Source organism: Gracilinanus agilis, chromosome 2 (genome assembly GCF_016433145.1).
Source record: "Gracilinanus agilis isolate LMUSP501 chromosome 2, AgileGrace, whole genome shotgun sequence".
In the NCBI taxonomy this organism is placed as follows: Eukaryota; Metazoa; Chordata; class Mammalia; order Didelphimorphia; family Didelphidae; genus Gracilinanus; species Gracilinanus agilis.
Genome location: NC_058131.1, coordinates 9,552,049 through 9,563,686, shown reverse-complemented (window position 1 = coordinate 9,563,686; position 11,638 = coordinate 9,552,049). Strand labels below are relative to the sequence as shown.

General features: G+C 54.5%; 1 protein-coding gene across 1 annotated transcript in view; it reads left to right on the top strand.

The window, feature by feature from the left end:
- The first annotated feature begins 305 nt into the window (after positions 1 to 305).
- Positions 306 to 11,638, top strand: part of DUSP11 (dual specificity phosphatase 11) — a 15,087-nt gene continuing 3,754 nt past the window's right edge. The window contains exons 1-8 of the mRNA XM_044660372.1: positions 306 to 415; positions 2,566 to 2,641; positions 4,063 to 4,194; positions 6,163 to 6,286; positions 8,359 to 8,419; positions 8,580 to 8,626; positions 8,784 to 8,859; positions 8,969 to 9,217. Of these exons, the coding sequence (XP_044516307.1) occupies positions 306 to 415; positions 2,566 to 2,641; positions 4,063 to 4,194; positions 6,163 to 6,286; positions 8,359 to 8,419; positions 8,580 to 8,626; positions 8,784 to 8,859; positions 8,969 to 9,217 (875 nt within the window). The remainder of the gene's footprint in view (positions 416 to 2,565; positions 2,642 to 4,062; positions 4,195 to 6,162; positions 6,287 to 8,358; positions 8,420 to 8,579; positions 8,627 to 8,783; positions 8,860 to 8,968; positions 9,218 to 11,638) is intronic.

Below are 11,638 nucleotides of genomic sequence, written 5' to 3'. Positions count from 1 at the left end.
TTCTCCTTTGCAGAGAGCTGGGGTTCAGTGCTGCAGAGACAGCCAGGCGCCACCAAAGGGCGCTGTGGGCCCCTTCGGACTCACGGCCCCTCGAGCAGGCGTGGGCGGCAGCGTGGTGACGTTATTCCGCCAGCGGCCACGGAGACGACACGCCGACGGCATCGGGTGCGCAGGCGCGAAGCGGCGGGCGCGCAAGCGCAGTGTGGGGGGACCCCGAGGCCGGAGGCGCTGGGGGCCGGGTGGGCGCGGGTCCCGGAGCTGAGGTGGCGACAGGGGCCTGGGTGCGGGCAGCGGCGCGGGGCCTCATGAGCCGCCGGCAGCAGGCACGGGGCGGCTGGGGGGGCCCCAGCGCCGTGGGAAGGGGCAGTGGCGGAGGCGGAGGCCGAGGAAAGGGTGTGAACCACCTCCCCGACAGGTGAGAGCCGGAGCGGGGTGGCCTGGTGGGGCTGCCTAGAGGAGGCGGGATGGGGAGGGGCTGGAGACTTCCTGGAGGAGACGCTCGGCCTGTCTGCACTGCGTGAGCTAAAGAGCCAGTTAGGAAACCTGCGGGCTTCGGACCCGGGTTGGAGGGAGGCGACGGTGGCCCTAAACGCCGCTTCACTTTCGAGAGCCAGGATCGCCGAGGCTAGTGGCTAGGGAAGGCCCAAAGTGGGGGCCCGGTCTCAGTTTCCTCCATCAGACAAAGGCAGTGGCCCGAGAGGCCTGGGGATCGGAAGAAAGCTGCCTCGCCCTTGCGGAGGTAGTGGGGGAGTTGCCGAGCTCAGGTTCCGCCGGTGTAAAATGGGATCCTAGGGGTCCCAGAACTCAAAGCTTCTCGCAGTTAAGCGTCCCCTCCTCCATGAAGCCTTCCATGTTTTCTACTCCTCAGCTAACTCTGGACTCTCCTGCTTCCCTGGCACTTGGGCCTCCTCGGACCCACTGATTAGAATCTCTGCCCCTTGAAATCATCCAGGTCCCTGCCTTCTGCTTTGGGCACGGTGGGGGACGGGATCTAGAGTGAGAATCTGGATACAAACGCTTCCTCTGACAATCTCCTAGCGCCCGAGGTTGGGACCCTTTATCCTGGGCCGACCCTCGAGGGCAGCTGCATCATCCTGGCACTTAGGTAGATCCCCAGGATCTGGGCCCACTTTCCCGTTCTGGTGGCCTGGCAGAAGCCAACACGGAGGGTGTCTGAGGGCGGCTTTGAAGAGCAGATGAGACAAGCTGCCTTGCCAGAGCTGTGCTTAGAAGCAGCTCTTGGTTCCCCACTAACGCCCCTGCTGATGCCTGCCTGTGGCTTCTTGAATGCTGGCCCGGCCTCCTCAGGAAGTAGAAGCTTGAAAAAGTGGCCTGAGGTCATGTGGTCCTTGGGAGGCGGAGGTGGGGCCATGCCTGCCCCCCTTTCTCCAGGGCCTGCCCACCCCAGACCCCTCGGCATGGGGATTGGCTTCAGGCAGCAGCAGGCTGCCCAGCGTCCCTGGGGGGTCTCTAGGTAGCTTTTGGAGATACATAGTTACTCCTCACATAGAATCAGGAGATACATTGTATCAGCCAGATGTGTGGTGGTGGTGGTGGTGGTGGTGGTGGTGGTGGTGGTGGTTGTAGTAGCAGCAGCCGCCGCGGCACTCTGGCATCCTGGTCCAGCAGGAGCCTCCTCCAGGCCATGGCCTTGTTTCTCGGATCCTGAGGCCCGGGCTGGGGGACGTTAGGTGGGTTTGGGACCCCCTTAACCCTTGGCTGTGCCACGGGCCTCAGAAGGAGCTGGGCAAAGTCAGGGAAGACTCCGGGGGCTCCAGGCTGAATCTCTGAGCCTTGGGGGGAGCCTGTGCGGCCCGGCCTTCGTGGCCCATCCCAGCCTTTTCCTCAGAGGTGGGACTGCAGTCCCAGAAGCCAGGTGAGCACCTGCCCCAGGTGGGCTGTGGGCAGCCCTCATCTGGCCTTCTCGCGCCTCTGGGAATGGCCAGTCCTGGTTTCTGCTTCCCCCATTGGAGGGTCCCTCACTGGCTTATGCTTTGGAAGCTCTTCTGGGATGGACCGAATGACGTTGGAGGTCCTATAAGAGGAGAAGCTTTGGGCCAGAGAGCACCCCAGATGGGCCTTCCTTGGGGGGCGGCTTCCACATTCCCTGGAAATTCTGTGATTCTCTGAGGCAGAGGGGATCCCCTCTTGGGAGAGTGGGAGCTTTCGATAGATACTCAAAGTATCAGACTGCATTCTTTTTATCCAGGGGGAGAATCAAGGGGGACCTGATAGGGAAACCTGGTCCCAACGTGGGACAGGCTTATTGGTGCCGTAATGAGTTCCCTGTCACTAAAGGTATCCAAGTTATAGGCTGGGGGGCTGCTTCCCTGCTGACTTACTACTTCAGGGAGGGCCTGACCAGGATGACCCGAAAGACCCTCTGCCAGCTCGAGCGGGTCCCATTTAGCTTCGTCGTGCTTGTCATCGAGAGCAGCCATTGCTGCTCCTCAGAGTTCTCACAGCTTCTCACGGCAGCTCGATAAGCCAGTAGAAAGGATGCTGGACGGAAGGGCCTGGCCCAGAGGCCTCTGGGAAGAGCTCAAAGCCGTGTCTGTCTTCCAGGTGGAAGGAGTACCTGCCGGTGGGGCGGCGGATGCCAGGGACGCGCTTCATCGCCTTTAAGGTGCCTTTGAAGAAGGTCAGTAAAAGCTTTCAGAACCGACCCAGAGCTCGAGGCCACGCTCGGTGCCAAGTCTCTGAGGGTTCTCTGGGTTTGGCTGGGAGGGAGGGAAGCGCCGAGAGAGCTGAAAATGAGACAAACTCGGGATCGAACAGTTCCGTCCAGCCTGGGGGCGCCTGACCCAAGGGTGGGCCTCGGCCGGGTGTCGCCTCCACAATCGGGTCTTCACTTCCATGTGGATGATCTTCCCTCCCCGCAGCCGGCCGGCCCGTTCCTTCAGAGCATGGGATGGGTTAAAGGCAGAGTGTGGCGCCCCAGGGTGGAGGGGGCGGGACAGACCCGCCAGAACCTTCCAGGTGGTCCTTCTCTGTGGGAGCAGCAGCCTGTCCGGAGCTCAGCAGGAGGGCGGCTCGTGGAGACGGATTGGGGGTTAGGAGAGGCCTCCAAGGGTGTCCACTGAGTGGGAGCAGCCTCGCAGGGACCCCCTGAGCCCCTCCTGAGTGCCCCCGTGCGCAGAGCCCAGGCCTGACGTCGCTCCCTTCTCCGGAAACAAGGGGCCCTGCTCTGGCTCCGGGATCAAACCGCCAGGAGGCTCCTGCTCCTGCCGGCGTCTGTAGGCTTCCCTCCGTGCGTGCTACATCAGCCATGCAGGCCTGCTTGTGTCCCTGCGCACCGTCCCGTCTCTGCACCTTTGGCACGGCCGTGCCCCCGCCTGGCTCTTTTGCCTGGCTGGCCCTCCAGCGCTTCCCCGACTTCCTTCAGGATGCCGCTCCGAGGCCCCGCAGGCCACTCTCTGTCCCCGGGTTTAAAGGCCCAGTGGCTGGCCCTCGAAGGTGCTGGAGATGTAGATCCAGGCTCTGCCGTCCTCCGTGGAGGCGGGTAGAGGAGCGGGGAGGGCAGCTGCGCTAAAGCAGGCAAGAGAATGGTGGTGGGCAGCGTCTCGCGCCCAGGGGGGCAATTCAGGGGGACAGAAGGGGGAGAGAGGAAGAGACAAAGACCAGACTAAAGAGGGAGGAAGGGGTTTGGAAGATGAAGAATCCGTTTTGCTCCCTGCAGGGCCCGTCAGATAAGAAAGGTCCGGCTCCACAGACAGGAAGGCCGTGAGCCTAGATTCTAGGGGGGCCTTCGTGGAAATGAGCCTCTCTGTGGCCGCCCTCAAACGGAGGGACTCGTCTGACATTGTAGGGCTTCAGAGGGAGGCTTTGCGTCGGCTGTGGTGGGCAGAGAAGGCGGTGAGGCAGCCGTGGGGGCACTCTTAGGGCTTCGGACCTAGCTCTGGCCAAGGGACACCCCCTCCGGGAAGCTCCATGTCCTCTGCTGCAAAGTGGTCGCAGCGAGGCCTTCCCGATCCCTCCTGAGCGGCTGGGCGGACATGCACTGTGTGAGGCGGCCATGCTGCCCTGGCGTTCCTCCTTTTTCATTCTTGTTCTCCTTGCCAGAGTTTTGAAGAGAAACTTGCCCCGGAGGAGCGCTTCTCCCCGCTGGATCTCGTTAACAAGATCAGAGAGCAGAACGAAGAGCTCGGCTTGATCATCGACCTGACCTACACACAACGCTATTACAAACCTGAGGTCAGTGACCCTTTCCATGGCTGGGTGGGCTTTGGCTGGCCGTCCAGCACTTGGCCCCAACTGACCACTTTCGTGTTAGTTCATCCTGGGCTGGTAGAACTCGGGCCTCGTGTCGGACCTGGCTAATAGCGTCTGGTCCTGAGCATGATGCTCAGATGGAACCCAGGACATGGCTTGCTTCCTCCCCACTCTTGTCCCCTCCACAGTTGGCCAAAGAGCAAAGGCTTTAGGCTGATTTGAGCCCCAGCGTTCTGTCTTTACACTCACCATGTGGAATTCCAAAGGAAAGACTTAAGAACAGTCTCACCAAGGTCTCAGGGTCCCAGATCCAGTCACAAACAAGCAGAGCTCCTTCAGATCCAAGACACAAACCCAAAAGCCCTGCTGAACTCACTGAACTCCCTTTTTAAAGGGGCTTCTCATGTGTCACTTCCTGTGTCTTCCTCCTAGTTTACGTGTCCAATCACAATAGATGCTTTTTAGGACTGCCCAGGAGGCAGTCAGTCGATTCTGATTCGTCACCCACTCTAGCACAGTGGGTCACAGACCTCCCATCTTGTGAGTTAAGTGGAGATGGTTTCACCTTTGGTGATTAAATCTAAACATGGGCAGGGTAGACTTAATCTAATTATCACAGGCCATGCTGGAGGATGGGATCCTGGCAAGACCAGCTTGCTTTCTTGTGCTAGCAACAAGCTTCCCCCAGCCAAGCCCCCAAGCTCCAAGGAAGCCGAAGAGCCTCTCTGTGTCCCAAAGGTCACCAGCTCTGGGAAAGGTTTTGCCTCTAAGGACAGGAGCTGTCACTCCATTTCCCCTCCTGAGCCCTGCTGGGTTTCGTGGTTGAATTAAATAAATGTTCATTGACAGAGAGGGGAGACCAGTGGATGAAAGAAACCACAGACCTATCCCGTCCTTGTGCCCTGCACTGTGCTAGGTTTCCAGAAATAAACCTTCATTGCTTTTAAGCTTATGTTCTGTCAGCATGGGATAGGGGAAAGAGAATGGCCTGGCCTCAGGCTCTGGGTTCAAATCTCACTCCTGATACCTTACTATTTCTCTGACCTTGGGCAAATAATTGAGTCTGCCCCCCTCTTGGTTTTTTTATCTGTAAAATGGAGGAATTGAACTAAAGAGTTTCCGAGGTCCCTTCCAGCTCTCAGATCTCCAAACCCTTATTGTGTGCTGCTTAGAAAAACGACTGAGAAGTAACCCCGGGGACACTAGGGAGCTCAGCAAACGGAGAGCCAGGCTTAAAGACGGGTCCTGGGTTCAGATTTGCACTTCCTTGTTCTGTGACCCTGGGCAAGTCACTTCCCCCCGTTACCTAGCCCTGACCACTCTGCTGTCTTGGAACCAACATCCAGTGTTGATTCTGAGACAGAAAGTGAGGCAGTGTAGACAAGCCAAGACAAGTGGTCCCTCCTCAGCATTCCATCCCCCCAGCCTGGTCCTGTTTCTGTTCTTCCTTGGGAGAGAGCGGGAGCAGAACAGGCCTTCATGGCATTAGGCAGCACCCCAGGACCCCAGAAGAAATCGAGTCATCCCATGTTCCATCCCCGTCCGAGGTGGAAGAAAAGGCTGGGGCACTTCAGGGGAGCCAGCGGTCAATCTTGGCTTCCCTCGTTCCCCCTGAGGCAGCGAATTTCCCTGATGTTGCCACAGGCCTAGCAGGAAGGTCAGTGATACCAGAAGAAGATCATTTGGAGGAGAGCCTGCATGAACCCTGAAGCGGGTCAGGAAAAGACTTGTGTAGACACAGTGACATGCGCTAAGCTCCCAAGGAGATGAGAGAGGGAAAGCGTTCCGGCTCGTAGTGCTAGAGCGGCATTCAAGGCTGCTTAGGACCGCAGGCCCTGAGAATTGTCTCATTTGTTGTTATAACCTGATTCTTCTTCCTGCTATCAGCATTCATTTGTGGAAAGAGATGGAGACATTAATGGGATTCTCTCCTCACCCTCCCCTCTGCAGGAGCTGCCTGAGGCGCTTCCTTACTTAAAGATCTTCACCGTTGGACACCAGGTGCCTGACGATGACACCATTTTTAAATTCAAGAGTGCCGTGAACAAATTCTTAAAAGAAAACCAAGATAATGGTGAGTTGTGCTTTTTCCTGAGCTATTCACGTCCCCAAGCCTGGCGAAGTCAAATATTTCTGTGCCTGTGCCTATCGTAATTCGCCCTAGAACACTTGCAGTGAGCACCAAGAAAGTGAAACTGCAAGACGGGCAGGTAGAAACTGTGAGTAAGTCTGGGGAGGGGGTGCAGCGAGGGGAGCCTTTCCACTTAATGATGGGGGAACCTAAAGCAGTTTCTCCCATCCGAGTAGGACCAGCTAAGAGGAAACCACACGTGGGAGAGAGAAAGAGCCTGCCAGACCCCAAAGAAAAGAAAGGAACTCGGTGGCCCCTTCGTTTGGCTTCCTCAGATGTTGCCAATAAGGACTCACCGCCATGTTGGCTTTCCCCAGCTAGAGGGGTGAATGGACGTGCTCGAGGTGTGCCTGCCCGTCAGCCAGGGACTAGAGGCTTCTGGGCACAGCATCCAAAGGACACGGGCGGCTCCCACAGGGGTTTGCTCTTGGTTTTTCCAGAGTAAAATAGGATAAGAAAACGGGAAACTGTTCAGTAAACAGGCAAATAATATTCAGCACCCACACAGATGTGTTTATTTTTAGGTCAGCTAGGGAAGGGAGGGCCAGGAGGGAGAGCCGGAAGCCACAGGGATCCTAGACTCGTCCTTAAGGCCAGGAGGAGGAGCCAAGTTTCCACGTGAGCTTGGGAAGGAGAAAGAAAAGGACTAACTCGAGAGAGAAGGGCACGGAGAGCTCCAGAAAAGCGCCGCGCTTTCTGAAGCCCCTAAAGCAAAGCCACCCACGTCACTGCCTTTTGCGAGCTTCATTCCCCTCTTGGCATCTCTTGGCCCACTCTCGTTCCTTGTACCTGGAGGACTGTCCTCGGAAAGGAATAACGAGAGGAGCCCGTTGGGCGAGTCACATCTGGGACTAGAACGGGGATAGTTCAAAGCCAGAGAGCCTCCAGCAGAGGGAATGACAGCGAAGAACGTACACAGAGAAGATGCTTCGGACAGCTTTGGGCCTTTTTAGCTCTCACTTCTGGGGCTGATCAGGCAAAGATAGGAGAGAAGCGAGCAGAGGTCGAGAAAGGGATCGGGCTGCCTCCGCTTTCCTCGCTCAGATTTGTCCCCACAGATGCCCCTAGAATGACAGCCACCCCTCTGGGCTCTGGGGCTGAGGTTAGGTGTGAAGCGCTTCTCCGGCCCCCTCCTTGGGAGCTGAGCCAGGACAAGGAGGGAGCCAGGAGAGGAGACCATCTCCTCGGACCTCTTCACTGCTGCTGCCCTTACACTCCTGCACCAGCCCTTGAGTCCCTTCCTGCTTGTTGCTTGCTGCTAGTTAGCCCTTCCTTGTGGGGGCTGGCCTTAGGTTTTCTTCTGAGCCCTGTGCTCTTCCCAGCTCGGGCTCAGCCGAGGGAGCTCCTTCCAGCGCCTCCTTTGGCTGGGCCCTTCCTCCAAGCCCCCTCATGCCCGCCTCCACCTTCATTCTTCACTCCGGCATTGGGCTTTCTCCCATGAATCAGTGGACACCGTAATGTCCTAACAAGAGAACGGTCTGTCTTAGGTTCCTTTGGGGGAGACTGTCTGATGCCTCTCGAAGCCTCCTGAAAGAGCCTCTTTCCTTGGGGACCAGAGAAAGTGCATTGGCATGAGAAATGTCCTTGTGGGGGAATTCCCTGCCCCGGACACCCTCCTCCTGAGTCCCTTGGCAACCCCTTTTCCTTAGGAGCAGATGGGGGTGGCTCTCCTGGGCCCTTAGAGCTCTCCCTCACCTTCACTGTCTTCCTCTAGAACCCGTCATGCCTCTCCCCCTGCAAGAGGAACTCCTGATTCTCAGGCTCGGGAGAGTAACTAGGAATGCGAGTTATCAGTTCTGTTTAGCAAACGGTTCTATTCAGCATCTCCTACTGTGGTCCAGACCTTGGCCTGGTGACGAAGAGAGGCAGAAATGCCTGCATCTGCCCTCAGGGAGCTTCTGATCTGTTAAGGAGACGGGAGGGGCCTGAGCGGAGCCGTGGGGGCAGGTAGCGGCTCCTCATTGCCCTCCGAGAAGGTGAGCGGCTTTCTCTGACGGCGATTTCCCATTTTACAGACAAACTCATCGGCGTCCACTGCACACACGGTCTAAATAGAACCGGATACCTTGTCTGCCGGTGAGTCCTTGGGGCCGGGCTGGGCTGGGCTGGGAGGGCTGTGGGGGGCGTCCGCCTTCTCGTACACGCCAACAGACAGCCCAGAACTGACGGCGTGTGGCTCTCGGTGCTCCTCCTCCTGCCGCTGGAGCTCTCACTTCACTCATGTTGCTTCGTTCAGGTATTTGATTGATGTTCAAGGAATGAAACCAAATGACGCGATAGAACGTAAGTGCGGCGTTTCTGTTCCTTTGGGTGAATTCCTTGTGCAGCTGCTCGCAGGGGGGGGGGGGGGGGACAGAAGTCAGACTTGTGAGAGAAGCCACCGAATCGGGCTAAAAAGCTCTGCTCGCTCTCTGGCCGCTCTGATGGCCGCCTTTCTCAGTGTTCAACAGGTGTCGAGGACATGCGATAGAGAGACAGAATTACATTGACGATCTCCGGCACGGACCGGTCAGAAAGTGAGTCGGGGTCAGGTCTTTTGTGGTGGGCCAGGAACGTGGTTTTCCTTTAGAAAACCTGCTTAACTCGTTTGGGCCGATCGTGCTATGTCAAATGTCTGTCTTTAAGGAACGACGGGACCTTCCGGTCAGAGCATTTTGAAGAATCGTCGTTTATCAAGAGGAGAAACTTTTACAACACCCAAGAAACGGATTTTCACGGGCCCAGGCGGACCTTTCACTGGTCCCGAGACTTCCACGGCCAGCCCCAAGAAGACGTTCACTACCAGGCCCATGAATTCCACTCTCAGTCCAGGGACTTTCGATCCCACCGGCGAGAATTCCACTCACAGCCTCGAGATTTCTACCAGTCCTCCAGGTACACGTTCTTCACGTTCTTCTTTTTTGTCACAGGAAGATGAAACACCAGCCGGGTGAGTAAGCGTCACGCCCAAGGGCCGGCCTCCACGGAGTCTGGGTGAGCTTAGAGCAGTGATTCCCAAAGTGGGCGCCACCGCCCCCTGTTGGGTGCTACAGCGATCCAGGGGGCAGTGATGGCCGCAGGTGCATTGATCTTTCCTATTAATTGCTATAAAAAATTTTTTTTAATTAATTTCCAGGGCACTAAGTAATATTTTTTCTGGAAAGGGGACGGGAGGCCAAAAAAGTTTGGGAACCGCTGGCTTAGAGGGTTCTGGAGAAAATAACAGCAAATTAGCCTTCTTACCTGACTGCCCCTTAGAGTATTAGGGTTGGCTTTTGGTGAAGAAACAGCGTCTGCCGAAAACTGAAATGCTTCTGTCTTAGTTCACGCCTTACCATTTTGTTTTCTCTCGGCCTGAAAGTTTTTCATTCCCGAATCATAAACACCGAAGCAGATAATATAATTAAAGCCAGTCTTTTAAGGAAGTGATTAGGAATCAGATCATTTGTCCGTACGGCTCTCTCTCAGCCCTGGCCCTACAGAACAGAAGAGCAGCGGATCACCTCTGAGGAAAGAGATGTATTTAGTCATGTTTATCAAACACCATTTTGTACAATTTGTACAGGATAAGGGGGGTGTGGGGGAGGCTGAGAAAATTCTGCTTCTGTTTCTTTGGACTTACTTTGTGATCAGAGCTCTTCTTTATCGTACCAGCAAACCTGAGAAGGCCCCAGGCTCAAGTGAAGTCATTTATATGGGAATGACATTTTCAATTTGTATAGCATCTCTTCATGGGTTTATATATCACTTGTGCTATGATCAGAATAAATTCCCTTGCGGGAGCAGCTGGGTGGCTCAGTGGATTGAGAGCCAGGCCCAGAGATGGGAGATTCTAGGTTCAGATCTGGCCTCAGGAACTTCCCAGCTGTGTGACCTTGGGCAAGTCACTTGACTCCCATTGCCTACCCTTACCACTCTTCTGCCTTGAAGCCAATACATAGTATTGATTCCAAGATGGAAGGTAAGGGTTTCAAAAAAAGAATAAATTGTGTTGCCCTTTTCCAAAATAAAGTGTTCGGATGAACACACTTAAGATTTCTAATCTGAGGTCTTAAAAGTTAAATTTCTTTAGTGGTGCTTTGGTGAAGCTTTTCTATTATTGCTCTTTAAATATGCATTTGGTCTTTTAAGGCCACGAAGACGTCTTCATGATTATGGAAGACATTTGGACTATTTATGATTTTTGCTACTCTTAAGCAGAAGTCATTCATTCAGCTGTCTTTCATCCTATACCAAACACTGTGCCCTGGTTCCCCTCTCTCTCTCTTTTTTTTTTTTTAATAGAAACTCTCACTTCAGGTTAGAATTGATATTAGGTATTGGTTCAAAAACAGAAGAGATTATGGGCTAGGCAGTGGGAATGAAGACTTGCCCAGCTTCACACATCAAGGACATATCTTAAGACCAGATTTGAACCCAGGTCCCTCCTTTCTCTAGTCCTGCTCTCTAACCACGGAGCCACCCAGCTGCCCCTGTCTCTCTTCTTTCAGTTGGACTCTACAACCTCTAACTTTCCTATGCCCAATGCTTCTTCTCAGACCTTTCATTTCCCCTGCCTTCTCAAGGTCTTTGATTGAGCCAGGAAAGAAATCCAAGAGTTCTAGGGAGCAGCTTCTTCTGAGCAAACTTTCCACCATTGCCACTGTTGAACTTTATCACTCACCCTTTCTTCCTTCAGAAACGACAATGAATCATTTTAAACAGAACTTTAGCTAATTTGAGTAGAGGCAACAGGCAACATGTGAGTTTCTGGCGTTGCCTGATTTAGCATGTTGTCCACGCCACTTCTTCTAGCTCACATTATTCTTAATATTTTATTATTCCCCAGTCGCATGTAAAAACAATTCATTAACATTCCTTCTTTAAATTTTTTTTTTTTTGAGTTACAAACTTGCCCCTCCTTCCCATCCCCTTCCTGCTCCCTGAGCCAGTGAGCCATTGGAGACAGATTTTACATGTGGAGTCAGGTGAAACTTTTCCATGATAGTCATTTTGCCCCACTCACTTTATTCATCTGCCCTCTGGCAAAAAGCTTTGTTCAGTGAAGAGGTGGGAGCAAGAGCTCCCATCTTTTGCCTATTGTAAACAAATGAGCTTTTGCTGCAGTTTCAGGGCAATTTTTCTAGCAGGTGATGGGTTTAGAATGGCATGTTTTCCCTGTTTGGATTTCCAACCAAAAGACTACAGCCTAAACTTCTTTTAGAAACTCCACACACACACTCTCTGTCTGTCTGTCTGTGTCTCTCTCTCTCTCTCTCTTTCTCTCTCTCTCTCTCTCTCTCTCTTTCTCTCTCTCTCTCTCTCTCTCTCTCTCTC